Below are 27,603 nucleotides of genomic sequence, written 5' to 3'. Positions count from 1 at the left end.
CAGCGCCCGCTGTCAATAGCCACGACCGTCCAAAATAATGCTCCATGAAAATTACTTAATCTCGTGAATTTACCATTGGTCACGGGTCCGGACAGAACCATCACTGGGTCCGGATCCAGACCGAGGTCCGCCATTTGGTGATGCCTGAATTACAGCATCATGGCTGCGTAGAAGAAGGGTCCGGGTACTGAACTGGCCAGCCTGCAGTCCAGATCTTTCACCCATAGAAAACATTTGGCGCATCATAAAACGGAAGATACGACAAAAAAGACCTAAGACAGTTGAGCAACTAGAATCCTACATTAGACAAGAATGGGTTAACATTCCTATCCCTAAACTTGAGCAACTTGTCTCCTCAGTCCCCAGACGTTTACAGACTGTTGTAAAGAGAAAAGGGGATGTCTCACAGTGGGAAACATGGCCTTGTCCCAACTTTTTTGAGGTGTGTTGTTGTCATGAAATTTAAAATCACCTAATTTTTCTCTTTAAATGATACATTTTCTCACTTTAAACATTTGATATGTCATCTATGTTCTATTCTGAATAAAATATGAATTTTGAAACTTCCACATCATTGCATTCCGTTTTTATTTACAGTTTGTACTTTGTCCCAACTTTTTTGGAATCGGGGTTGTATTGAAAAGCTTTTCTTTGTACTTTTGTCAGTTAAATAAAGGTTCACATGAATTAACAAATCGCAGATTTTTGTTTTTATTGCATTTTGGAAAATATCCCAACTTTCCTGAAAATGAGGTTAGTAGAAACAAACTGATATGAACAGTTTAGGAACTCGGGGGCTTTTTCCAGAAATCTGGAGCTAACTCTTGAACTGAGGCCATGTTTCAGGAACTCCAAAACTTTGATACGAATATTGAAACAGTTTCAGCAATTAGGGACTCTTTAGGGAACCTGAGGGAAGCACAGGAACTTTTGACATCCTGAATATCTCTGATGGGTTTCACAGAATGACCAACTGTTGTTTAGTTGTCAGTGATGTGTAGCTATAAACTCAGTAAACACTGTGCGTGTGTGTATTTATGGTTCTGTGTTGCAGTTGAGAAATAAAGGTCCGAGTGTATTCTCAAAAGCCATGCTGGATGTGGAGTGGCCATATCGCTACAACAACGGCTCTCTGCTCTACATCACCAAGTATGAGGTGGACGGAGCCATGAACTGCAGCACCGACATCGAGATCAATCCCCTCAACGTCACGGTACATCTCACCATACACACACGTGCATACTGTATACACACACACTACTGACCAGTGTTGTTTCCATCACCTTTCTGAAGGTGGTGCAGTGTGAACCGACACCCCACAGAACAAAGCACTCGTCTGGAATTGTAGCTTGCTTTATCTGAGTAGTATTATTATATAAGCAGTGCGAACAGACCAGGCTGATCTCCTGTTGGAATGTAATAATGAATAGACATGGCCCATCTGTGTTCTAGAACCCCATGTACTGGAATAAGAACGCAACTGTTTCCGGGGGCGACCGGACCGAGGGGCGTTCACGGAACCGTGTTCACCGGCGAGACCTGTCGGAGCAGAAGGCTGAGGAAGACATGCTCACGCTGGTAATTCCATCACACATTACATCATATCTACTGATGATCTCATTAACTAACATCACTACCTCGCAATGGGGTGGTGTGGGAGAACTTAGTAAGGTTGAAAACAAATCTTGCAGCTGCATCCTGGATCAGTTGCACAGGTCGAATGGTGCTGAGAGGCAGACCTGCCAGGAGTGAGTTGCAGTAGTGCAGTCTCAGAATAACAAGGGACTGAACAAGCACCTGAGTGGCCTGTGTGGATAGAAATGGATCAGTCCTTCTGATGTTGCAAAGGAGAAACTGTCATGAGCATGTCAGTTTAGCAACGTGACAGGAAAGGGCAGTTGATTGTCCATGGTTATCCCCAAGTTTGCCTGCAGTGACAGAAGGTGAGATCTGAGAGTCGTCCAGGAACAGCATAAGATCCTGACATCGGGACGCATCAACTGATGAGCAGCAGTTTGAGAGCCCCTTGATTTGAGTAGCAGCTTAGGGATCTTGATTTGAGGAGCATCTTGGGGATCTTGGCTTTTTTGAGTAGCACCTTCAGGACCTTGATTTGATTTGAGTAGCAGCTTAGGACCCTGACTTGATTTGAGTAGCACCTTAAGGACCCTGATTTGAACAGTACCTTAAGGACCTTGATTTGAGGAGCATCTTAGGGACCTTGATTTGAGTAGCACCTTAGGGACCCTGATTTGAGTAGCACCTTAAGGACTTTGATTTGAGTAGCACCTTAAGGACTTTGATTTGATTTGAGTAGCAGCTTAGAGACCTTGGCTTTTTTGAGTAGTACCTTCAGGACCTTGATTTGATTTGAGTAGCACCTTAGGGACCTTGATTTGAGTAGCACCTTAAGGACTTTGATTTGATTTGAGTAGCACCTTAAGGACCCTGATTTGAGTAGCATCTCAGGGACCTTGGCTTGATTTGAGTAGCACCTTAGCGACATTTGGTTTGAGTAGCACCTTCGGGACCTTGACTTGAGTAGCCCCTTATCGGACCTTGATTTGATTTGAGGAGCATTTTAGGGACCTTGATTTGATTTGAGTATTAGCTTAGGGACCTTGACTTTTTTTGAGTAGCACCTTATGGGACCTTGATTTGATTTGATTTGAGGAGCATTGTAGGGACCCTGGCTTGATTTGAGTAGCAGCTTAGGACCCTAATTTGATTTGAGTCGTACCTTAGAGACTTTGATTTGATTTGAATAGCACCTTAGGGACCTTGAACTTCATTTGATTAGAAGCTTAGTGTTATGGCCTTGATTTGAATAGTATCTTACAGACCTGAACTTCATTTGATTAACAGCTTAGGGACTTTGACTTGATTTGAATAGCAGCTTAGGGACTTCAACCCAATTTGAATTGCAGTTCACAGAATCTTCAATGTTGTTGATTTCTTGTTGATTTTGCGACAGTTTTTTTTATATGAAATGTATCCAAGTTCTGTTTTTACTGTGAACTCTTTACAGGACTGTGAGAAGGCTCAGTGCTTGAAGATTAAGTGTCAGGTTGGCCGCTTGGAGAAAGATCAGAGTGTGATCCTCTTCATCTCCTCCAGACTGGCCGTTTCCACCTTCCTGCAGGTCTCTTTACACCTTATTTATATATTTATGTAGCACATTCACACAGTTTTGAAAAAGCTAGAAATACTTTTTCCAAGTCAAAAAGTTCACCATCATACAATATATACTGAAGTTTAGAACTAGCTGTAATGTGGCTCACATTTTCTTGGCAGTCTTTGTGTCCTATGGTTACATTTAGGTAGCTAGCGTCACAAAAATTATATGTAGGCTACTGGCATGCGTTACTGAATGGGTAGTGGTTATTGTAAACGCAGTAACATGGGAATGTAACGAGGTGTGTGTTGTGTTTGCTCCCAGGCCGATGTTCAGAACCACTCATACGTGGTGAAGTCATCAGCTGCATTCAGTGTGATTGAGATGCCGTACAAAAACCTGGAATTTGAGCTGCCAGTTAACAGCACATCTGTGAGTTTGTGATTTTATGAAATCGTCCCAATGGCTGAACCATTATGTGCTAATTATGCAAATAAGCTCTCAGGGTCACCATGTTAAAGGGTCATGCTTTTCTAAATAGTTTGTTTTTATGGACCGGGCTAATTTTCTTTCAGAGCTGTGAGCTCTGAGCGGTTTATCCACAAATAGGCCACGCCCACTCATGAATTTGAGGCTACAGAAGGTATTTTGAGTTCTTACAGTGGGGCAGAAAAGTATTTAGTCAGTCACCAATTGTGCAAGTTCTCCCACTTAAAAAAGATGAGAGAGGCCTGTAATTTTCATCATAGGTACACTTCAACTATGAGAGACAAAATGAGAAAAAAAATCCAGAAAATCACATTGACTGATTTTTAAAGAATTTATTTGCAAATTATGGTGGAAAATAAGTATTTGGTCAATAACAAAAGTTCATCTCAATACTTTGTTATATACCCTTTGTTGGCAATGACAGAGGTCAAACGTTTTCTGTAAGTCTTCACAAGGTTTTCACACACTGTTGCTGGTATTTTGGCCCATTCCTCCATGCAGATCTCCTCTAGAGCAGTGATGTTTTGGGGCTGTCGCTGGGCAACACGGACTTTCAACTCCCTCCAAAGATTTTCTATGGGGTTGAGATGTGGAGACTGGCTAGGCCACTCCAGGACCTTGAAATGCTTCTTACGAAGCCACTCCTTCGTTGCCCGGGCGGTGTGTTTGGGATCATTGTCATGCTGAAAGACCCAGCCATGTTTCATCTTCAATGCCCTTGCTGATGGAAGGAGGTTTTCACTCAAAATCTCATGATACATGGCCCCAATCATTCTTTCCTTTACACGGATCAGTCGTCCTGGTCCCTTTGCAGAAAAACAGCCCCAAAGCATGATGTTTTCACCCCCATGCTTCACAGTAGGTATGGTGTTCTTTGGATGCAACTCAGCATTCTTTCTCCTCCAAACACGACAAGTTGAGTTTTTACCAAAAAGTTCTATTTTGGTTTCATCTGACCATATGACATTCTCCCAATCCTCTTCTGGATCATCCAAATGCTCTCTAGCAAACTTCAGACGGGCCTGGACATGTACTGGCTTAAGCAGGGGGACACGTCTGGCACTGCAGGATTTGAGTCCCTGGCGGCGTAGTGTGTTACTGATGGTAGCCTTTGTTACTTTGGTCCCAGCTCTCTGCAGGTCATTCACTAGGTCCCCCCGTGTGGTTCTGGGATTTTTGCTCACCGTTCTTGTGATCATTTTGACCCCACGGGGTGAGATCTTGCATGGAGCCCCAGATCGAGGGAGATTATCAGTGGTCTTGTACGTCTTCCATTTTCTAATAATTGCTCCCACAGTTGATTTCTTCACACCAAGCTGCTTACCTATTGCAGATTCAGTCTTCCCAGCCTGGTGCAGGTCTACAGTTTTGTTTCTGGTGTCCTTTGACAGCTCTTTGGTCTTGGCCATAGTGGAGTTTGGAGTGTGACTGTTTGAGGTTGTGGACAGGTGTCTTTTATACTGATAACGAGTTCAAACAGGTGCCATTAATACAGGTAATGAGTGGAGGACAGAGGAGCCTCTTAAAGAAGAAGTTACAGGTCTGTGAGAGCCAGAAATCTTGCTTGCTTGTTGGTGACCAAATACTTATTTTACCGAGGAATTTACCAATTAATTCATTAAAAATCCTACAATGTGATTTCCTGGATTCTTTCCCCCCATTCTGTCTCTCATAGTTGAAGTGTACCTATGATAAATTACAGGCCTCTCTCATCTTTTTAAGTTGGAGAACTTGCACAATTGGTGGCTGACTAAATACTTTTTTGCCCCACTGTAGTTAGAACTTTTACATACCCTATATGGGTAATTGTGAGCATGTCTCTTTAAATGAACAGTGATGTGCACACAAACAACAGCGATGAACAACTGTGAAATATAGCTCTTGATTATTTAATTACTAACTCATACTAGTATGAACAGATGTCATAATAACGTTATATTCCAACTGCAGTCAGCTGACCAAGTTAGCGTACCGGCTAGCTAAGTACTAACGTCTCCCACAATAAAATGTAGTTGTTCAATAGAAGCAAACTATTAGCAATCAGTCAGCTGTTGTGTGTGTGTGTGTGTGTGTAGGCGAGTCTCAACGTGGTGTGGGTGAACTCTGAGCTGACCCAGTCTGCCCCCATCTGGGTGGTGGTGGTAGCCGTGTTAGCCGGTCTGTTGCTGCTCGCGCTGCTAATTTTCATCATGTACAAGGTGAACAACTCCTTTACATTAACTACAGTGACTTTAGGGGCGGGGACTGTGTGCTCATTGGTTGGAGTGACTTTAGGGGCGGGGACTGTGTGCTGATTGGTTGGAGTGACTTTAGGGGCGGGGACGGTGACCCTAAATTTGAAAATTGTGTGTGTGTGTGTGTTACAGCTGGGCTTCTTTAAGCGAGTGCGCCCCCCACAGGAGGATGGGACGGAGAAGGAGCAGCTTCAGCCTCAGGAGAACGGAGACAAGAACACTGAGGCCTGATACACACACTAAACTTACACACAGAGAGAGAGAGAGTGTGTGTGTGTGTGTGTGTGTGTGTGTGTGTGTGTGTGTGTGTGTGTTCCTGGCTCATTTCCTTCCTCTACTGCACTGACCTGTTGAACATTAACACATGCTGATTTTTGACTGATGAAAGAGTGATAGAGTTCAACACAAGTCACATAAATAATGCATTAAAACAGACGAGAGATTTAAAATAAATAAATAAATACAGAATAGTAACAGCTGGAAACTAAACTTCTGATGATATCATGATGTTTCTTTTGTTTATATGTTTTTAATGTACCAAGTTTGCTTTATTTTCTTTCTGTACTTTGTGAAAGCACGTGCTGATATTACCGATAATCATTAGCATTAGCGCAGTACTGTATTAAACCACACCCAGGTAGGAAGTGTTTTTGGGGCAGAATGTAGCTCGATTAATGGGATAAATTTGCCAGCCATTAAAGCGTGTTAGCGTTTTAACTGCTTGTTCAGGATCCAGCTAGCGATGGTGAGTAAACAAACATTGCATCAGTGATACGGTGTATGAGGATGCTGTGTTTACGTAAATGTCCAGTTCAGGATGAATCACAGTGTAACATTTTATCATGGTTAAAATATTTTTACTATTATAGTGGAAATTTTCTCGAGTAACTGTGTCCATCATGTTAGTTTTAATATTTTACAGTGTTTTTTTTGCGGTCCGGTTTCCATCAAATCCTGCGCTCTGATTGGCTGGCGAGCGGGTCTGTATCCTACGGTACGGACCCCAGTTACGGACCTCTGGCGACTCGCTCGATCACAACAACAACAAACATAGTCACAATTTTTGTCAAATAAATCTTGCAAAAATCTTTTTTGCAAGATTTATTTATAAGATTTTTGTCAAAAATCATAAATGTTTGCCAGCATTTCTCAGCATAGTAGCATTAACTTTACAGCATGAATAGTGATAACGACAGTGTTCACAGCGAAAGCGAGTTTTACTACCCTGAGGAAAAAGAAATAAAAGAAAACATTTCAGGAGAAAGCTAAAAACCTCTAACTGCTGCTAACGCCGAGCAAAAACATGGCTGAATCCTGAATGACTCAATTTTGTATAAATAGGGGACGACATAGGCGGCAAAATGTAGTTTTTTTCCTGCCATGGAAGTGCACTTGTATACCGAGGAGGAAGCCATTTGCATTACAGCCGTGAATGAGGATTCAAAATGGCGGCTCGGCTCGGTTTTCCCTTTCGGGCGCTCTCGTTTTCTGTTAGAATTTGGTAAAGAAAAAAATAAATATATTATTGACCAGCTTAAGGTCGGTCCGTATGGTGAAATACCGTGACCTCGGCCTTGAATACTGACCTCGACCCAGAGGGCCTCGCTCAGTACTTTCAAGACCTCGGTCACGGTATTTCACCATACGGACCTCCCAGCTGGGAAATAATATATATGTATTTTCCTAAAAGGTCACAGCTACTCTAAGTAACCTTCATCAGATTCCTGTACGTTATCTGGAGTTGTTAACTGTTACCATAGCAACAAAGTATTTAAAAAAAATGACAAATTGTTACAGTGACACAACGTGATGAAAAACATTGAAACGATAGCACGGGCAACCAGTGTTTCTCAAACGGTTGTCATGGTAACGTAAACAAACTGGTTACCAGCTCATGAGCAACATTGTTCATTTTAACAGTTTGCGAAACTCAAAATTCATAGAAGTCGAACAGAACGTTAAAATTTGACACAAAGGAGATAATCATTGTTGTAAGTTGAAATGGATAAGGTACGAATAAAATGTGGTAAAGTGCGATGTGAAATTGTGACATAACTTCAGTCTCGTCCCGTGTTCTGAATGATCACCTTTTCTGAGACACACCCTCCGTCGTCTTCCCTAAACATGCTGCCTACAGAGGCACCCTGCTTCACAATGAGGTTTCAAACAGTGAATATTATATATATATAATTTTTTTTAACTGTTATGGACCATTATTTCCTTCAGTATTTCCTTTTTTTTTAAACCATTTTCTACAAATCAAATGGATTTGTACAAAAAGTAATGAATCAAACAGATCAGGTTTATAAGTTGCTAAAATGCACATTTGTTATTTTTGTTAACGATCTGTGTGTTTATACTGTAATTAATTTACAGTCCCGTATAAGATACTCACATGATATAGCTGAGACATGATTAATGTTGGTTTGTTCTCTTTGCTTGATGAATTTACCCATATTGGGTCACATTTACAATCCAAATCATCATCCGATCAACTCCTCCTCATCCAAACTGGCAGCATTTGCAGTTTTTCTCTGTGTCTCAAACATCATGTCAGGAAGAAGAACTCGACTCGTTAACATCCTTCACACTCCACTGAGGATTTTATTCCCCCCAGCGAGGTTTTGGTGATTTTTGTAACGCTTCCTTGATTTTAAAATAAATAAATAATGGATTAAAGTTTGGGGCTGTGTTCTCATCAGTCTGTGTCTCTCAGGTGGTTTAAACTGACAAGAAATAGATTTTATTTAACCGCTTTATTAACCTGCTAGATTAAAAAGAGCATTATGGCGTCCCACAGGGCTCTCTTCTCAGCCTGCTGCTGTTCTCCAGTTCTGTTTCAGTGTGTTTATATTCAGCAGGACAGGTATGGAAAATAAAGGTGTCTGAAATAAAATGTGTGTCCAGAACCGGAGCTCTAAACTAGTTTGAGAAATGAAAACTGAAAAAGGAAGGAACTGTGTTCAGCTACGAATATAAACACAACAGAAAATATCATGATTCGAAATGGTTGTGTTTGAAATCTCTGTGCTTGGTTAATTATGTTGACTTTGTTTGTTTGTTTTTGTTTTAACTTCAAACTTCTGAATGATTTCATTCAGTGTGTTGTTTTAGACATGCATCAGATTTGTTTAGCACGGGCTAGCTGAGAAAAAAATTTTTCAAGAGCAAGTCAAGTGTATTTGTATAGCGCTTTTAACAATAAACATTGTTGCAAAGCAGCTTTACAGAATTTGAACGACTTAAAACATGAGCTAATTTTATCCCTAATCTATCCCCAATGATGAAGCCTGTGGCGAAGGTGGCAAGGAAAAACTCCCTCAGACGACATGAGGAAGAAACCTCGAGAGGAACCAGACTCAAAAGGGAACCCATCCTCATTTGGGCAACAACAGACAGCCTGACTATAATATTAACAGTTTTAACAAGAAGTCAGTTTCGTTGATGTTATAAACTCTTCATTGATGGAAACTTGAGTGCAAAACTGTTCATGACAACTGCAGTCCTAAAGTTAGCAAGTCAACTGTAGTCCTCAGCCATAAAAGCATTACTGTAAGAGTCCAGAGCGTCTTCCAAGTGTGACTTTCAACTGTCCACATGGGGCCGTCCTCTACAGGAGTGATGTAATGAGACTCTGACCAGACGTAGGGCATCAGGATGGATCAGGCAGGTGCAAGGAGCAGAAGAGGTTCAGCATCTCGATCTCGCGGGGGGGACGACACAGGTTGTTAGGTCTGCCCAATGTCACCTGAATAAGTAGGAACAGTATACATATTGCACTGAGTACAAGCAGGGACTCCGGCAACTAACTATGACAGCATAACTAAAAGGAGAGAGCCAGAAGGTAACACAGGCATGAGGGAGCCCCGGGACATAAAGCAGCAGCCACTACACCGTCAACAAACTCGAGTGAGCAAGCGAGTGGGGACTGACAGCATCCATACATCCCAGTTTACCAAAACACTCTGTCTGAGGATCCTCCAGATCTACACCTTTACCTCAAACACCATTAACACAAGGCTTGACTAAACAGATATGTTTTCAGCCGAGACTTAAACACTGAGACTGTGTCTGATTCCCGAACACTACTTGGAAGGCTGTTCCATAACTGTGGGTCTTTGTAAGAAAAGGCTCTGCCCCCTGATGTAGCCTTCACTATATGAGGTACCAGCAGATAGCCTGCACCTTTTGATCTAAGTAGGCGTGGCGGGTTATAGAGGAGCAGAAGTTCACTCAGGTACTGTGGTGCGAGACCATTCAGTGCTTTAAAGGTCAATAGTAGTATTTTATAATCAATACAAAATTTGATTGGGAGCCAATGCAGTGTGGATAAGACAGGGGTGATGAGGTCATATTTTCTAGTTCTAGTAAGGACTCTTGCTGCGGCATTTTGAACTAACTGGAGCTTGTTTATGCACTTATTGGAACATCCAGACAGTAAGGCATTACAATAATCCAACCTGGAGGTAACGAAAGCATGAACTAGTTTTTCCTCGTCACGTAGTGACATTAAATTTCTTATCTTAGCAATATTTCTGAGATGAAAGAAAGCTATCCGGGTAATGTTATCAATGTGAGTTTCGAATGAAAGACTGGGGTCAATAATCACTCCGAGGTCTTTTACTGCTGCACGTGAAGAAACAGAACGGCCATCCAGAGTTACTGTGGAATCAGAAAACTTACTTCTAGCTGCATGTGGTCCGAGTACAAGTACTTCAGTCTTGTCAGGGTTAAGCAGAAGGAAGTTAATAAGCATCCAGTGTCTAATGTCCTTCACACATTCCTCAATTCTATTAATAATTCTATTTTACCAGGTTTTACTGGTAAAACCTGTTGTTAAAACAAAGTATGGTGAAGCAGCTTTTAGCTACTATGCAGTACAGCTATGGAACCAACTGCCAGAGGACATCAAAAATGCTCCTGCTGTTGGCAGCTTCAAATCTAGACTAAAGACCAAGCTGTTCTCAGATGCTTTCTGCTAACTGATAAATATCATCATCTTTACATGTTTTAAACTTAACTTTTATTCTATTTTATTCTGCTGTTTTTTACTGAACTTTTACTTCATTTTATTTTATTTCTACTATTGTTTAATTCTTATTTTTTTCTCTCTTCTTCCACCTTTATTTTATGTAATTTTATTTTCTCTTGTTTACTGTTTTGCCTTTACCTCTGTAAAGCACATTGAACTGCCACTGTGTATGAAATGCGCTATAGAAATAAACTTGCCTAAGCTGGTGTCTCTCATCTGGTTTTGCAGAAACATACAACTGTGTGTCATCAGCATAACAGTGGAAACTAATACAATGTTTACGAATAATATCACCCAGAGGGAACATATATAAAGAAAAAAGCAGTGGACCCAAGACAGAACCTTGTGGAACACCAAACTTTACCTCAGTACGTCTAGAAATATCACCATTTACATCAACATACTGATAGCGATCAGTTAAATAAGAGCTGAGCCAGGAGAGGGCCGTTCCCTTAACTCCCACAACATTTTCTAGTCTATCCAGAAGAATGGAATGATCAATGGTATCAAATGCTGCACTAAGGTCAAGCAACACAAGCAGCGAGACACAGCCCTGATCAGACGCCAACAGTAGGTCGTTTACTACTTTAACCAGAGCTGTCTCTGTGCTATGATGAGGTCTAAATCCTGACTGATACATTTCATGGATGTTATTCCTATGTAAATATGAGCATAACTGCTGTGCCACAGCTTTTTCAAGGATCTTAGAGATAAAGTTGAGGCTTTTGATGCGGAGATTAATGAAAGTAATTCAGTTTCTCTAAGGAGAGTAAAACATTCTAATTGATGATCTGATACAGTTATATTGTTAACGACAGGGTCACTTACATTGTCTAACCTTAAATTAGTAGTTTGAATTTTTTGTCGGATATTCTCAATTTTGTCATTAAAAAAATTCATGAAGTCGTTGCTACTCCATACTGCAGGTGTGCATGTGTCCATAGTGGACTTATTCCTGGTTAATTTTGCTGCAGTATTAAACAGGAATCTAGGATTATTTTTGTTATCTTCTATTAGGGAGGAGAGATATGTTGATCTCGCAGCACTAAGAGCTTTTCTATACTTCAGGAAGCTCTCCTTCCACGCTAATTTGAACACTACCAATTTTGTTTGACGCCATTTATGTTCCAATTTTCGAGTGGTCTGTTTTAAAGTGCGAGTGTCATCATTATACCAGGGTGCTAATTTTTTGTCTCTGATCATTTTCCTTTTTAGAGGAGCTACATTATCTAAGGTACGGCGGAATGTTGACTCTAAGCATTCAGTTGCCTGATCAAGTTCTGCAGGGGCTGACAGTGACCCAATCAAAGTTGATAACTCTGGGAGATCATTTATAAAGCTCTGTGCAGTAGTTGACATAAATGTACGTTTAATACAGTAGCGTGGTGAGGTGCATACAGTATATTATTACTCAGACATATTTTGAATGTATTTTCTGGTTACGTCCTTGTCATGGATATATTAGGACATGTTAGCGTTTATGCTACAAAAGTTATGTGGTCTAATGTGTCCCACAGCAACGTTCAACATTAATGGTAGTCCGACTGTCCAGGACAACCGAATATTTGGTCAAATCTGCATCTTCCTGTCCGACACAATGAGTTGAATATTTGTTGAAAGTCACCATTTTTATCGTCACTATTCAAGAGTTACATCAATAAAGTTTGAGTAAACCCACTTCAATCCCCTCAGTGATCCAGCTGTGTTACTGTTTACAAAATTCTGGGGAAGCCAAGTACAGCAGGTGTGTGTGTGTGTAAAAAATAACCACGGTGTAATATCTAATTCTAGATTATTAGACTTTTATCAAAATCAGAGAAATGGCGATCAAACACCTCAATAAAATAAATATCTGTGGTGAATCTTCATTTCATTCTGACTTTTTATTGTATTTTCTTTTGTATGGTTCACATTAACCATCAGGGACGTGGTAAAATATTTTGGGGGAATTTTACGACAGCAAAAGCTGAACTCACTCACGGTTGGTTTTCATTCACAGCGTGATTCTGTCCAACTCCATCCATCCACCTGGAGAGAGGCGGGGTTCACCCTGGACAAGTCGCCAGGTCATCACAGGGCTGACACATAGACACAGACAACCATTCACACTCACATTCACACCTACGCTCAATTTAGAGTCACCAGTTAACCTAACCTGCATGTCTTTGGACTGTGGGGGAAACCGGAGCACCCGGAGGAAACCCACGCGGACACGGGGAGAACATGCAAACTCCACACAGAAAGGCCCTCGCCGGCCACGGGGATCGAACCCGGACCTTCTTGCTGTGAGGCGACAGCGCTAACCACTACACCACCATGCTGCCCAAACGTGACCCGATCACCTCATACACGTTTTAAGCAGAGTCTAAATTATACAGTAGATTTAACTTCCTGTGGCAGACTCCTGTTAAACCACACCCACCTGCCACATTTACTATAACTGTTTTTCTTAAAATAAAGTTCTACTAAGGTCTATTTGGTCAGAATTATAAACAGATTAGCTCACTAAATATCTTATTGTGTAACACTGTATTGGACTTATTTTAATAATTACTGTAGTATCTCTGATGAATTATTACTGGGCGTGTCCGAGCTACACGCCGGAGCACAAATGGCAAAATTCGTATTGTTTTTTTCCCCTTTTTTCTCAGCCTTCATCCTAAACTCTGAGATTATCACTCCAGGGTTATGCGAGTCGCCCAAATTCTGCACGTTCCAGAATGATCTGTGATTTAACAAACAAAAATAAATAAAGCACTGAATATCTGTTTTGACTTTGCATTTTAATTGTATTTGTTTAAAATAAAAAGAGGTTTGAAAAATATCTTTTTTAACCTAAGGATCTGATTCAGGCCTAAATTACGTCATTCTTCTTGGAATTCTTTGATTTAATTCCATCAAAAGGAAGACGAACTCCACCTCTGTGCTTATTGCCCAACTGGAGGATTTCAGAAACTCTGTATTTCAGAAAGCGCTAAAAATAAAATTCAAAATCAGTGCATGTTGGTGTTTATAGATGTTTAATATCCATCGTTCATCGAGGGACATTTTGTAAAATGGATTTTATTTCTTTATCAGATCAGTAAAAGTGCTGATTTAAACATCACACTCCTGCAACTTTAGTAAAGCGAAAGTCAATCCTTTTTGCAGTCGTATCATGTGCTGTATATCAGTGTTTAAATGTCATCACCGTCACCTTCTACAACAGGAGCAGAAAAATAACGTCCTGGAACCAGCAGCTGGAACGATGCTAGCTAATGCTATGCTAAGTGTCAGCTTGTTCGTTGTTATTGCATTGTAATGTTATAAAGTGTCACAGTGACTTTATTCCACAAATCAAATGTCCAGACGTCACGTCTTTCATGCTGAACTTTAATTCTCTTGTAAAGTGTTTAAGCCACAATACACACAAGGAAATCACCGCTCACTGCAAAATGAAGAAAATATCAAGCATGATCTCAAACCTTTTAAACTTTAAGCTCGGTTTTCGATTCTGATTTGTATTTCGACTCAGTCGGGTCTCAGGAACTTTACAGAACAGATTTTATTACACACGTGGCTCTTTTTTTCTGGTATTTTAAAATATAAACTTTTTTTTATGTGCAGCGTTTCACAAAAATCTCTGCCGTGTTGGAGTTGTGTCTCGTGTCCTGATCTGCTCATTCATCCATTAGTGTGCATCAGTTAGTAAAAAGCTCAAATCACTTCCAGGTTCATGTTCAGTCGCCTCCTTCCCCCTGTGGAAACAAACAAATAAACAAACACAGTCTTTACGCTAAATTTATGAAAGCAGTTTTTGCTCATGACGATGAATCTTAGTGTTCATTTTATGGATATACTGAAGCATTGATTAGTATTTATAAAAGGTTAAGGTGGTGTTTAAATGACTAAAATGTGACACTAAGGACTCGCACTTAACAACGAAACAGCCAATATATTCCAGTGTTTAGAGGTTTTTCACCGCTAAACCACCAGAGGGCGACATTCAGTGTAGCTTAAACTGTGTTCCCCTGTGAATAGCTCTTTTACTATGATTATTTATTTATTTATTTTTTACCTTTTTTTTTTCTTTTTTTCAATAGATAGGACAGTGTAGAGAGACAGGAAACGAGCAGGAAAGAGAGACGGGGAGGGACCGGGAAACGACCCCAGGTCGGAACCGAACCCGGGTCCCCGGACCCACGGTATGGTGCCCCAGCCATCTGAGCCACGACATCCCCATGATAATTATTTTTACGGAGATTATTTATCGGACGCCGTCTGGGAAATAAGTCGTTGACCGGGAAATATGACCAACCCTGATTTAAGAATACTGATCAATAAGTATGGCACGGTGGTGTAAGTGGTTAGCATGGTCGCCTCACAGCAAGATGGTTCTGGGTTCGCGGCCAGCGGGAGCCTTTCTGCATGGAGTTTGCATGGGTGTGCTCCAGTTTCCCCCACAGACATGCAGGTTAGGTTAATATGGGACGGCCTTGAGCGAGGCACCGAACTCCCAACTGCTCCCCGGGCGCTGTTAGCATGGCTGCCCACTGCTGTGTGTGTGTGTGCTCATTGCTCGCATGTGTGTGTTCACTGCTTCAGATGGGTTAAATGCAGAGAGGAATTTCACAAGTGTGTGATGAATAAAGTTGTGCTTTTACACTGCAAAAAATAAAAATCTAAAGGCCCGGTCCCACTGCACTTACGGATGCAAAGAGGATGTAAAACGTAAAAAAATCTTTGCCATCCGTTGGAAAACGCTATGCATCCGTTGTGTACTCATTGCATACGTGCTTCATACGCTCTATCCATCGAGCATCCGTCCACTGTGATTTCATTTGAGCTGCACAAAACTTTTAGAACGGATGAACTTTCCGCCGTGTACGATGTAAATCCGCGACATATACGAGCAACAAACGTTCTATGTCCGTTATCATCCGTTAAACGTCTGCTGTATCCTCTCTGCATCCTCTGGGCATCCTCGCAACTCACATCCGCTGCAGCTGAAAACGGAAAGAGGGAGGAAAGATAAGGTACATGAAACGTCTATTCATCGTTAGTAGCACGGAAATAGAAAGGATGTAAGTGTATGCATCTCGTATATAAAGTATTCAAAACGGACAAAGCGTTTATATCTGGGATGTATCTCGTATATTTAGGATGTCTGGAGTATGTCTAGAGTATGTAGAAGGACACCTAGCGGACAATCGATATTTTGTGTAAAAAGGGGGAGAAAATCATCTAGTAGTAGAGATGTATCGATGTAGCCGCCAGCACGTCTTTCCGCTTTATGCTGACGGCGTGCATGCTGCATCCCTTTATATCCGCGGAGCAGACGCAATTCATACCCCCCGCATGCGCAGTGAACGGTCTGCATCCGATATACATCCGCGCAACATCCCCTTTGTTTCCGTTAGGCGTACGTGATGCATCCCCTTCATCTGCTACGCATCCGCTCTTTCTGCTATGCGTCCGCTTCTCAGTTATCACCGGTAACCCCTTCGGAGCTGTCATCCACTTCCATCCGCTTTCATCTGCTAGGCTTCCTATGAACATGCGTTTAACATCCCCGCTATATACTACCCACGTCCGTTCTTTTCCGTTCTGTTTTCGCAAATTTTCGCCAATTTTGTCCATTTCTGGAGCGGATGAAAACGGATAGCGCCACCCCCAAAATTTTGCTCGTCCGCTGTGTCCTTTTTGCATACATTTTGTGTCCATCGGCCAGTGGGACCGGGCCTTTAGGAAGTTTATTTGTCTATTTTCAAGTCAAAACATCTAGCCACCCTTATTATAAGACATGATTGCCCAACAAGCAAAACCTCATTTAGCTAGAAAGGCTAGTTTTTAGACAGTCCATCTTGAAAATCTTGTATAGACAAAATGTCTTGAAAAAGTCTTATTTGGAGCACCTTTGAAAATAAAACAAGTTTTTTTTAAAACAAGTAAGTACATTTTGGACATTTGTCAAATGCGGTTCATCTTGTTTCAAGAAAAAAAAAAAGTATGCTCGTTTTGGGAATAAATGAACTTTACTGAAATCTTTGAATCTTGCCCCCAAAATGCACTGTTGCTTTGGCGTTGTGTAAGCACTGCAAGTCAAAATGCGTAGACTTTTTTTTTTTTTTTGGTGCCTGAGGTCCTGGGGAAGTGGAATCTTAAGAGATGTTTTAATGTTTGAATGTTGAAATGGGAAAAAAATAAACTTGTTGCAATGCTACATGTGTCGTCAACTTGATTCAATCTAGTCTCTGGTCTCATATCTAGAGTATTTTACTAATTACAGGTCACAAAAGGAGAATCTTTTAAGCTAGCAATGCTTAGTTGTAGAATTTAACAATCCTAATATTAGTATATTTATCTTAAATTCAGTTTTTACTACTAAGACTTTGTCATCCACTTTGGCTCAGGTGGATAAGGCGCCATACCATAAATCCAGGGACACGGGTTCAATTCTGACCTGAGGTCATTTCCCAATCCCTCTCCAACTCATCTCTTATCTCTACACTGTCCTATCCAATAAAGGTGGAAAAGGCCCCCAAAAAATGACTTGAATGGCTAAATGTAAGAAGTACGATCTTGTTATAAGAACTATTTTGATTATTTTTGAGTTAATCAGATCTCGCATAATAAGTTCCCCAATCTTATTTTGGAATTATTTCATCTAAAAACAGGTTCGATTTTTCATCTTACTTTAAGAAATCTTACCAAGTCAAATTTGACTAGTTCCATTGGCAGATTTTTTTCACCTGATTCAAGCAAATATGCTTTGTTTTAATCTTTTATTTCTTATTTTTGAAAGGCCATTTTTTTGCAGTGCATGATTTTAGTTTGAGTGCAAGTATATTCACTGCAAAAAATGGCCTTTCAAAAATAAGAAATAAAAGATTAAAACAAAGCATATTTGCTTGAATCAGGTGAAAAAAATCTGCCAATGGAACTAGTCAAATTTGACTTGGTAAGATTTCTTAAAGTAAGATGAAAAATCGAACCTGTTTTTAGATGAAATAATTCCAAAATAAGATTGGGGAACTTATTATGCGAGATCTGATTAACTCAAAATAATCAAAATAGTTCTTATAACAAGATCGTACTTCTTACATTTAGCCATTCAAGTCATTTTTATTTATTTCATTTTAAGGGTATTTCACTTAAATTCATGACAAAGTCTTAGCAGGAAAAACTGAATTTAAGATAAATATACTAATATTAGGATTGTTAAATTCTACAACTAAGCATTGCTAGCTTAAAAGATTCTCCTTTTGTGACCTGTAATTAGTAAAATACTCTAGATATGAGACCAGAGACTATCTTGAATCAAGTTGACGACACGTGTAGCATTGCAACAAGTTTATTTTTTTTCCCATTTCAACATTCAAACAGGGGGCGGCACGGTGGTGTAGTGGTTAGCGCTGTCGCCTCACAGCAAGAAGGTCCTGGGTTCGAGCCCCGTGGCCGGCGAGGGCCTTTCTGTGCGGAGTTTGCATGTTCTCCCCGTGTCCGCGTGGGTTTCCTCCGGGTGCTCCGGTTTCCCCCACAGTCCAAAGACATGCAGGTTAGGTTAACTGGTGACTCTAAATTGACCGTAGGTGTGAATGTGAGTGTGAATGGTTGTCTGTGTCTATGTGTCAGCCCTGTGATGACCTGGCGACTTGTCCAGGGTGTACCCCGCCTTTCGCCCGTAGTCAGCTGGGATAGGCTCCAGCTTGCCTGCGACCCTGTAGAACAGGATAAAGCGGCTACAGATAATGAGATGAGATGAGATGCCTAAATGCGAGTGTGTGTGGTGATGTTTGGTGTGCGAGTGTTACCTCTGGAAGAGTCGAGCGTTGGTGGTGCCGAGTAACGTGGCTGTATTTCCTTCCACCAGCAGCATGGAGCCTTCTCTCAGACCCTGAACACAGGACTCACTGTTACTCCCTCAGAGAGAGAAAGTGTGTGTGTGTAAGACAGTAAGAACACTCACCAGCACACATGGTGTGTTCAGCTCCTCGTGATACTGAGTGATTCTCTGCTCACGTGTTTCCTTCAACACACACATAGTAAATGTATTTTACATACACACACATTATATGCATATATTAGAGTGTGTGTGTGTGTGTATAATGTATATATGGGGCTGGACCTGAGTGTTTTAGTAGGAAATCCGGGACATGGAGAACTAAAACCGGGACATAAAGCTCTATCTGTCACTCATGAAGAAATCAATGAAGTTTTTTGATAAATTTGGGGACTTTTTCTTTGTGAATGTGTCGATATAATAAAAAGAAAAAAAAAAAATCACACGTTGGCTTGAAGATACCACATGAAGCTTATCTTCTCATGTTGAAAAACTCATATTTTTCATATGAAATACATCACGGATCTGAGGGACATACTTCCTGATATTTCACTCTGATGATGTCACTCCCAGTGTTTTCCCACTGACTAGATGCGCGCTGTCAAAATGGTGAACCGGGTTAAAATTAAAATTCTTTTGATTAACTTGTGTTTTTTTTTTTGGTGCATGTGTCCATATAGTATAAAGAACATTACACGGTGGGGTGAAGATATGAAGTTTATCTTCTCGTGTTGAAAAATATTTTCACTCATTTGCTGAGCTCACTCATGGCAATGTTCACCGCACGAAAATAAACTTCATACGGTATCTTCACACAGCTGTGTAATATCCTCCGTTTACTGCATTTATATAAGAGTTCGGTTCTAAATCCACTGTGATAAACTTTGAGGGGAAAAAAGTATTTTCTTTACCAAAAAATTGGTAGCATGAAAACCACCACTTTCTGTTTGAAACTTTAATATCACACTGAGGTTGTAATAACATTAAAAATACAAATTGAGATTGATTTTAAAATTTTAATGAAAAAAAAAACCTTTCAAAATGCTATAAATCCATTACATCAATAAGAATGATTTTTGTTTGTGAAATATAACTAGAAATAAGAAGTAAAGTTGATCTACACATATAACAGCCTCAGATCATCTCTTATACTGAACCACAGATTTTCCAAAATTACATTCTTCTTGTCGTCTAAAAGCCCAAATCTATTTTACACACAAAGCTCTCATCTCATCTCATCTCATTATCTCTAGCCGCTTTATCCTTCTACAGGGTTGCAGGCAAGCTGGAGCCTATCCCAGCTGACTACGGGCGAAAGGCGGGGTACACCCTGGACAAGTCGCCAGGTCATCACAGGGCTGACACATAGACACAGACAACCATTCACACTCACATTCACACCTACGCTCAATTTAGAGTCACCAGTTAACCTAACCTGCATGTCTTTGGACTGTGGGGGAAACCGGAGCACCCGGAGGAAACCCACGCAGACACGGGGAGAACATGCAAACTCCACACAGAAAGGCCCTCGCCGGCCCCGGGGCTCGAACCCAGGACCTTCTTGCTGTGAGGCGACAGCGCTAACCACTACACCACCGTGCCGCCCCACACAAAGCTCTGAGGAATGTTAATCAACCAGTCAGATGTTTACATGGAAACTTTTTTTTTCTTTAAAAAGGACAAACTTTTTTATCCTGAACCATAAATTTAGAAGTTTAGACACCGTGTACAGGAGGTACAGTTACATTCATAGCGGAGTGAAGCTCCACACTGAGGAGAATACAGTAAAGCATCAGCCTGATTTCTGATAGCTGTTGTGACCATATGACATTCGTGCGAATAACATCCATGTACCACCACAGGGAACCTGATTATAAACATGAGGCAATGTATCTCAAACACTTCACCACTGAGCAACGAAATCTGTATCTTTATTTCCAGAAGATAAATTGGTTTTCATCCAGCACTTATTTTTAATTTACTTTTTAAAAATAACGTAGGATTATTTACTAAAACATTTTACACTCATCGGGACTCTGCTTTTACACAGTGCATAAATATATATATTCACGGTCATATCTCGATCCCAGGAGGAATCCAGTGTTCAAAGTGGAAAATATCAGACCACATTATCTACTGGAATAATAATAATAATAATAATAATAATAATAAATATGTTATTTCCCAGCTGGGAGGTCCGCATGGTGAAATACCGTGCCCGAGGTCTTGAAAGTGCTGAGCGAGGCCCTCTGAGCCGAGGTCACGGTATTTCACCATACGGACCGACCTTAAGCAGGTAAATAATATATATTTTTTTCTTTACCAAATTCTAACAGAAAACGAGAGCGCCCGTCTATTCTATTCTATTCTAAAACCGAGCCGAGCCGCCATTTTGAATCCTCATTCACGGCTGTAATGCAAATGGCTTCCTCCTCGGTATACAAGTGCACTTCCATGGCAGGAAAAAAAAACTACATTTTGCTGCCTATGTAGTCCCCTATTTATACAAATAGGAGTCATTCAGGATTCAGCCATGTTTTTGCTCGGCGTTAGCAACAGTTAGAGGTTTTTAGCTTTCTCCTGAAGTTTTCTTTTATTTCTTCTTCCTCAGGGCAGTAAAACTCGCTTTCGCTGTGAACACTGTCGTTATCGCTATCCATGCTGTAAAATTAATGCGATTCTCCTGAGAAATGCTGGCAAACATTTATAAGACTTTTTATAATCTTATAAATAAATCTTATTTAAAAAAAAAATGTTGACAAAAATGCTACCATGTTTGTTGTTGTGAACAAGCGAGTCTCCAGAAGTCCACAACCGGGGTCCGTATCGTAGGATACGGGCCCGCTCGCCAGCCAATCAGAGCGCAGGATTTAATGGAAACCAGACCACGAAAAAAATAACTTTAAGATCAGAAATGTTCAATTCCATCAAAGTTATTCTTTTATTTCATTCAAAATCTCACTGAGATGGCGATTCTCTGAGATGTTGACAATCAGTGGGAGGGGCTATTACTGTGCTGTGATTGGTCAAACCGAGAGAACGCGTTCTGTGGAAAAACAGTTGTGGCGTTTGTTGTGGTTTCGAAAGAAAGGGGATGTACATTGCAGAGAAACATGGCATTTATCACATTTACATAAAATTTATTTTGGAATTTTGAAGAGTGATCAAATGCCAAACTTCTTTTGCGGGAACATGAATTGTTTTTTTTTTTTAAATAGTGCTTATCGCGTTTTGTAACCAAACTCTTCATACACACACAAAATACATATTTCTTTCTTTCCTGGCAGGGTTGTGGCTGTACATGTACAGTATTCCCAGAGTGGGCGTGGCCTTACTGACCCCCATGTGCCTGCTCTTTGAGTCGGTGTCCAGGTAGTGTGGGTTGATGTTGAATGGGACGAGGCCAATAGCAGAGAAGCTGGGAGGGTAAACGATGGGCATGTCGTTAGTGGTGTTAATGCTAATGGTGGCCACGTTAGAGCCGGCACTCGAACCCATGTACGGAATTCCATCCTGTAATAAACACACACACACACACCAAAAGACCCTCAGAGGCGCATACATCACTAAGGCACCCCAATATCATGCGTGTCATTCCCATGATATTAATTGTTTTCAAAAATCAGGTATCATGTGTCTGATGAATCAGAATAATCTCGAATGATTCATGTACCAGATGAGTCATATGCAGAGTGTGTCAAATTTGAATCACATAAACTGTGTATCAGATCAATTACATATCAAAAGAGTCAGAAGAACTGTTTTGGATGAATCATATGAGCCAAATAAATTGTATCTCTGATAAATCTGATGAATTATGAATCAAACAAGTCAGTGAAAATGAATCTCATTTTGAATGAATCAGATGAAGAGTGTAGCACAGAGTTATGAGTCAGAAAAATGAATGAATCACATTTTGATTCAATTGTATGATTCAAATGAATTCCGTCTTGTATGAATCAGGTGATTTGCGAGTCAAATGAATCATTTGTATGAATCCAATGAATTTTATATGAAGTCAACAATTCAAATGAAATGCATTGTACATGAATTAAATGAACTGTGTATCAGAATAATTATGAATCAAATGACTCAGACGAACCACATTTTGCATAAAGCAGAGATACTTTTGTATTCAATGAATTTGTGAGTCAAATGAACGTTTTTCATGAAATCACATCCATCAAGTGAATTGCAGCTCAGATTATCCAGATGGATCATGCGTCAGATTAATTATGAATCAGATAACTCAAATTTTGTGACTCACATGAAGAAAATGTCAGAAAAATTAAAATGATTCATGTGAATTGCATGAATGAATCGGATGAATCAAATACATCTCATATGAATCGCATGAATCGACAGACAAAACTTAACAGATGAATCAAACTGTAGATTTCCTGAACTGGATAAAAAAAATTAATCACATGAATCAAACAAACAGTGTCTTTATGTTGATGAAATCCAGGTTGAATCAAATGAATTGTGACTCATAATTCAGTGCACTATTTTGAATCATTTTGGCTTAAAAAACAGAACCACAGAACAAACTTGTTTTCATCGCTGTATGATGTTTTAGTCTGTGTTGTGCAGTCCTGTATACCACACACACACACACACACACACACACACACACACACACACACAGGGTATAAAACAGTACTTTACAGTGTATCGTGTGCTGTATTTACCTGAAGCACTCTTTTTTTAATTTCAGTCACCAGGTTATCATCATAGAGGGCTTTGAGCAGACGGAACGTGTTTCCTCCACCTCACACACACACACACACACACACACTAAGTGTGTTTGTTATAAACCAGAGGAAATAGGATTAAATGTGTATCATGTGACTCACCAATGAATATGCCCTCGGCTTTACGCACGGCCTCGACAGGGTCTGCAGCCTCATGAACACTGTCTACTTCATAACCTGCACACACACACACACACACACACACACACACACACACACACACACACATTGTGTATTGATGAGAATCAGGCTGAGAGATGATGATGATTCCACAGTGATGTAAAAGCACAGAGAGGACTCGAACCCAGACTGTTCAGTTTGTCTCTGGCCGTCTTGGTGTATGCGTCGCGGTCGTGTAGAGCGTACGGGATGAACAGGATCCTCGTCACCTGTCTGAAACACACAGTGCTGTCACAACACAACATCCAGATTACCATAAACACACAGAGTCTGAAAACAACGATACAACCAGTAGCCCATCTCTGAGTGCCTGATAAACTACAACACTTTACTGTTTTATTCAGAATTATGGCAGAAATTTAATTTTTAACACTGAAATACAACAAAACGTCACAATCTCCAGTTTATACAGTCGGTTTAGTTCTTTTTCCCCCCAGATGTTTCCATGATGTGCACGTTCACACATTTCTACATCACACTCACTCTCACAGCTGGATAACTGCATGGAATTACACTCCAATTGCAGTCTCATCAAATTTCATCACTGCATTCATCACTTTATCAGTTTCAAACGGGTTTATTCACCAGTACACCAAAACACACATTCCTTCATACAGACAAACTGCTCAATCGACATCACTCACTCATTCACACACAATCACTAACTCACTCATTCACTCCTTACTCACTCATTCAGTAACTCTCATTCACTCATTTTCTCACACTCACACACATTCACTCATTCACACTCTCTCTCTCTCACACACACACACACACACACACACTCCCTCATTCCCTCCCTCACTCTAAATGAGTATAAAATCACATTAACTTTAGATCGTTGCAGATGTGATACTTTACCAGCAGAGGGCGCTGATTTGTAATTTATAAAGCTGTGATCCATGTGCACTGTTTTACATCACTGACAGTGGAGACTCCTTCCATAAATGTTACTGAAACACCTCCAACATGATCAGTTGTGAAAATCAAAAAACTTTTAATGTGAGTTAAAGTTTCACAGACATTATTTTATAACCACAAGGAACACAAATCACTTTTTCATCTTCTCATTATCTGTAGCCGCTTTATCCTGTTCTACAGGGTCGCAGGCGAGCTGGAGCCTATCCCAGCTGACTACGGGTGAAAGGCAGGGTTCACCCTGGACAAGTCGCCAGGTCATCACAGGGCTGACACATAGACACAGACAACCATTCACACTCAGATTCACACCTACGGTCAATTTAGAGTCACCAGTTAACCTAACCTGCATGTCTTTGGACTGTGGGGGAAACCGGAGCACCCGGAGGAAACCCACGCGGACACGGGGAGAACATGCAAACTCCACACAGAAAGGCCCTCGCCGGCCACGGGGCTCGAACCCAGACCTTCTTGCTGTGAGGCGACAGCGCTAACCACTACACCACCGTGCCGCCCAAGATCACTTTTTTTTTCCTAATATTAAAACCTAAACCCTGATCATCAGTCCATATCAATACCCACTGGATATTAGCTACATAATCATTTCCGGTCCCCCCCCCCAAAAAAAAGTTCTAATCCAAACCCATTTCCATTCTTTTCTATTTGCTTGAGGATCAGATTGAATTCATTTGTTTTCCTCTGGGTGATAAATGTCTACTTGTGTTTCCTCTAAGAGCCTTTTCACTGCAAACCAGAGGCACTTTTTACTTTTTCCGAAGAGTGTAAACTTTTGCCCTTAAGAGTGACGTCACAGTGTGATAGACAATCTGGAGTAACTTCCTGTACAGATATATATCGATCCTCTGAGCTGTAATCGATACAAATATTCAGCTTTAGAGGTGAAATGTAAAAGGTAAAGGGACAGAAGAGCAAGCCCTGAGGATCTCCCTGACTGAGAAGAGTTTCTGAAGTGAAATTAGTAAAGTTTTTTTCGACTGTTGAACAAGTTTACACTCAGTGAGAGAGGAATCTGAGTGAAGTGACTTACTTTCCAAAAAAGTCAGAGATGTTCTGCTGACAGTGCTCGAGATATCCTCCTCCATACAGCGTGGAGTTGGACACCAGAAGCAGACGTCTGTTCATGGTCACAGCACAGTCCGAGTCCAGCAGGAGTCCAACCTAAAAGTCCAATCCAAGAGTCAGTCAGTCAGTCAGCACATGACCACAGAAAAGGGAAATAATCTTTGTGCTGACGCTGATCTTTAATCCCACTGTGCTATTCTCACACTGAAGAAGGAGGGAGTGTAGATAAGATTACAGCATGTTCGCAAGTGTTTATGACACATGAACACCCAGAGGGTCAAAGGTGAAAGGTTAGAGAACACACACATCAAACCAGGGCTTCACAAATATCATTTATACAGCTTTATTAGTAAAAACAGGCTTCAAAATGGAGCAAAACAGACAGAACGCAGAACAATCATAAACTATAAGAGCAATAAAGTTGAACAGAATGAAACCGAAACTAAACATAAAAATAAATATATGATTGTTTCAGAGTGCTGTCCGCCATTAAATATTTACAAATTAAAGGTCACGCACAAAACGATAATCATTAATTATTACAATAATTATATACAATTATTTTCTCAAAATAAAATCATCCCACAGTTTAATATTACCTTGTCATCTAAATTTAATTTAATTTAAACTGAATTAAATTTAAATTTCAATGTCGAGTTTATTTTATTTTAAAAACAGAGTCTGTTGTGTTCTGCAGCCAAGGACCTTATTTTGGTTACCATCATATTCGCCTGATTTAAAATCTTAAAATCAATTTGCTAGCCAAGTTATTTTCGAGTCTTATAAATTACATTTAAAAGATCTAAAAACTATTTCAATTACTTAAATTAAACTAATGAGCAATGTTCAAAATGAAACGTTTTAACAGCTGTTTTCGCGAGCGAAATTATTTTGGTCATGTAGTTTGCCGTTGAAACGCGAGGTGTTCGCATGTTAGCTAACTAGCTTGCTTACCTAAATAAATAAATAAATAAATATTGTTTGTTTGTTTGTCTTCACCCAGCTCCAAAAATATCAGGCACATAAATAGCCACCTACCTGTTGGTCATGTAGCCGGAAGTACTGGGATGCAGGGTTCTTCTTCTTCGTTGGAGTTTTACGGCAGCTGGCATCCAATATGTTGCATTGCTGCCACCTACAGTATCTCGTAAAAACTTGAACAAATGACGTTTGCCCTTCACACTTGTCCCCATGTCCAGCACACTTTTCAATGATACCTCTTTCATGCCATTCTGCATCAAGGAACTGATCAATACTTTTCTATGGCAGTCATAGTTCCTGCAAGACAATAAAACATGGTGGACTGTCTCCATCTGCTGGCAAGAACATAACCCATCCAGATGTTTCCCTAAAATAAATAATGAGCCATTCAGACACGTATGACCTATTCTCAATCTAGTAATAATGACATCTTCCTTACGTTTACCACTTCCGCAAACATTAACTGAATCAGCAACACTACTAGTTATTGAGAATAGATGCCTGCCCTTTATATCTCGCTCCCAAAGATGTTGCCATCTCAAAAGAGATTGCTGCCACACAATAGATTTGCCTTCAGACTTTGATAAGGACAGATTAACATCTACGGTTTCCCGTCGAGTCGCCTCCTTAGCCAGCTTATCCACCTTTTCATTAAACTTGATTCCCACATGGGCAGGTATCCATAAAAATGCCACTGTCACTCCATATCTTCCCACATCTCTAATTGCCAAAAGGATGTCATGTACTATATCTTATCGCCCCTTGGACATTCCCTTCCCAAGACTCCTGATAGCCGACACAGAGTCACTGCATATCAGCACCTTCCTATTCTGAAGTTTTCCAGCCCACTGCACAGCCATCAGGATTGCATACAACTCCACTGTAAACACACTCAGCAGATCAGAAGTCCTCTTTGAGGCCTGCACATTCATTCCTTGGACTACAAAAGCTGCCCCAGTAACCCCTGTATCCTGATCCTTTGATCCATCAGTAAA

The 27,603-nt window shown here is 40.5% G+C and overlaps 2 protein-coding genes across 3 annotated transcripts in view; one reads left to right on the top strand and one right to left on the bottom strand.

The window, feature by feature from the left end:
* Positions 1-8,517, top strand: part of itgav (integrin, alpha V) — a 59,946-nt gene extending 51,429 nt beyond the window's left edge. Inside the window, exons 25-30 of the mRNA XM_060930444.1 lie at positions 1,055-1,213; positions 1,453-1,578; positions 3,029-3,142; positions 3,440-3,547; positions 5,680-5,802; positions 5,971-8,517. Of these exons, the coding sequence (XP_060786427.1) occupies positions 1,055-1,213; positions 1,453-1,578; positions 3,029-3,142; positions 3,440-3,547; positions 5,680-5,802; positions 5,971-6,069 (729 nt within the window). The 3' untranslated portion in view covers positions 6,070-8,517. The remainder of the gene's footprint in view (positions 1-1,054; positions 1,214-1,452; positions 1,579-3,028; positions 3,143-3,439; positions 3,548-5,679; positions 5,803-5,970) is intronic.
* Positions 8,518-14,226: 5,709 nt separating this feature from the next.
* si:dkey-69o16.5 (Alpha-aspartyl dipeptidase-like) lies at positions 14,227-26,747 on the bottom strand. 2 transcript variants are annotated; one of them, XM_060930442.1, is made up of 9 exons: positions 26,666-26,747; positions 25,593-25,723; positions 23,751-23,839; positions 23,549-23,623; positions 23,384-23,463; positions 22,032-22,205; positions 18,819-18,878; positions 18,664-18,746; positions 14,614-15,855 (listed from the first exon to the last, which is right to left on the bottom strand). In XM_060930442.1, the coding sequence occupies exons 2-9, from the start codon at positions 25,685-25,687 to the stop codon at positions 15,786-15,788; spliced, it is 726 nt and encodes a 241-aa protein (XP_060786425.1). In that variant the 5' UTR covers positions 25,688-25,723; positions 26,666-26,747; the 3' UTR covers positions 14,614-15,785. The 2 variants fall into 2 exon arrangements, with proteins under 2 accessions (XP_060786426.1, XP_060786425.1); XM_060930443.1 differs by lacking the exons at positions 14,614-15,855; positions 26,666-26,747 and adding an exon at positions 14,227-14,607 and having other exon boundaries at positions 25,593-25,915.
* Between the last annotated feature and the right edge of the window lie 856 nt (positions 26,748-27,603).

Source organism: Neoarius graeffei, chromosome 9 (genome assembly GCF_027579695.1).
Source record: "Neoarius graeffei isolate fNeoGra1 chromosome 9, fNeoGra1.pri, whole genome shotgun sequence".
NCBI lineage: Eukaryota > Metazoa > Chordata > Actinopteri > Siluriformes > Ariidae > Neoarius > Neoarius graeffei.
The sequence above is the reverse complement of the archived record's forward strand: the minus strand, read 5'-3'. Positions and strand labels throughout refer to the sequence as shown.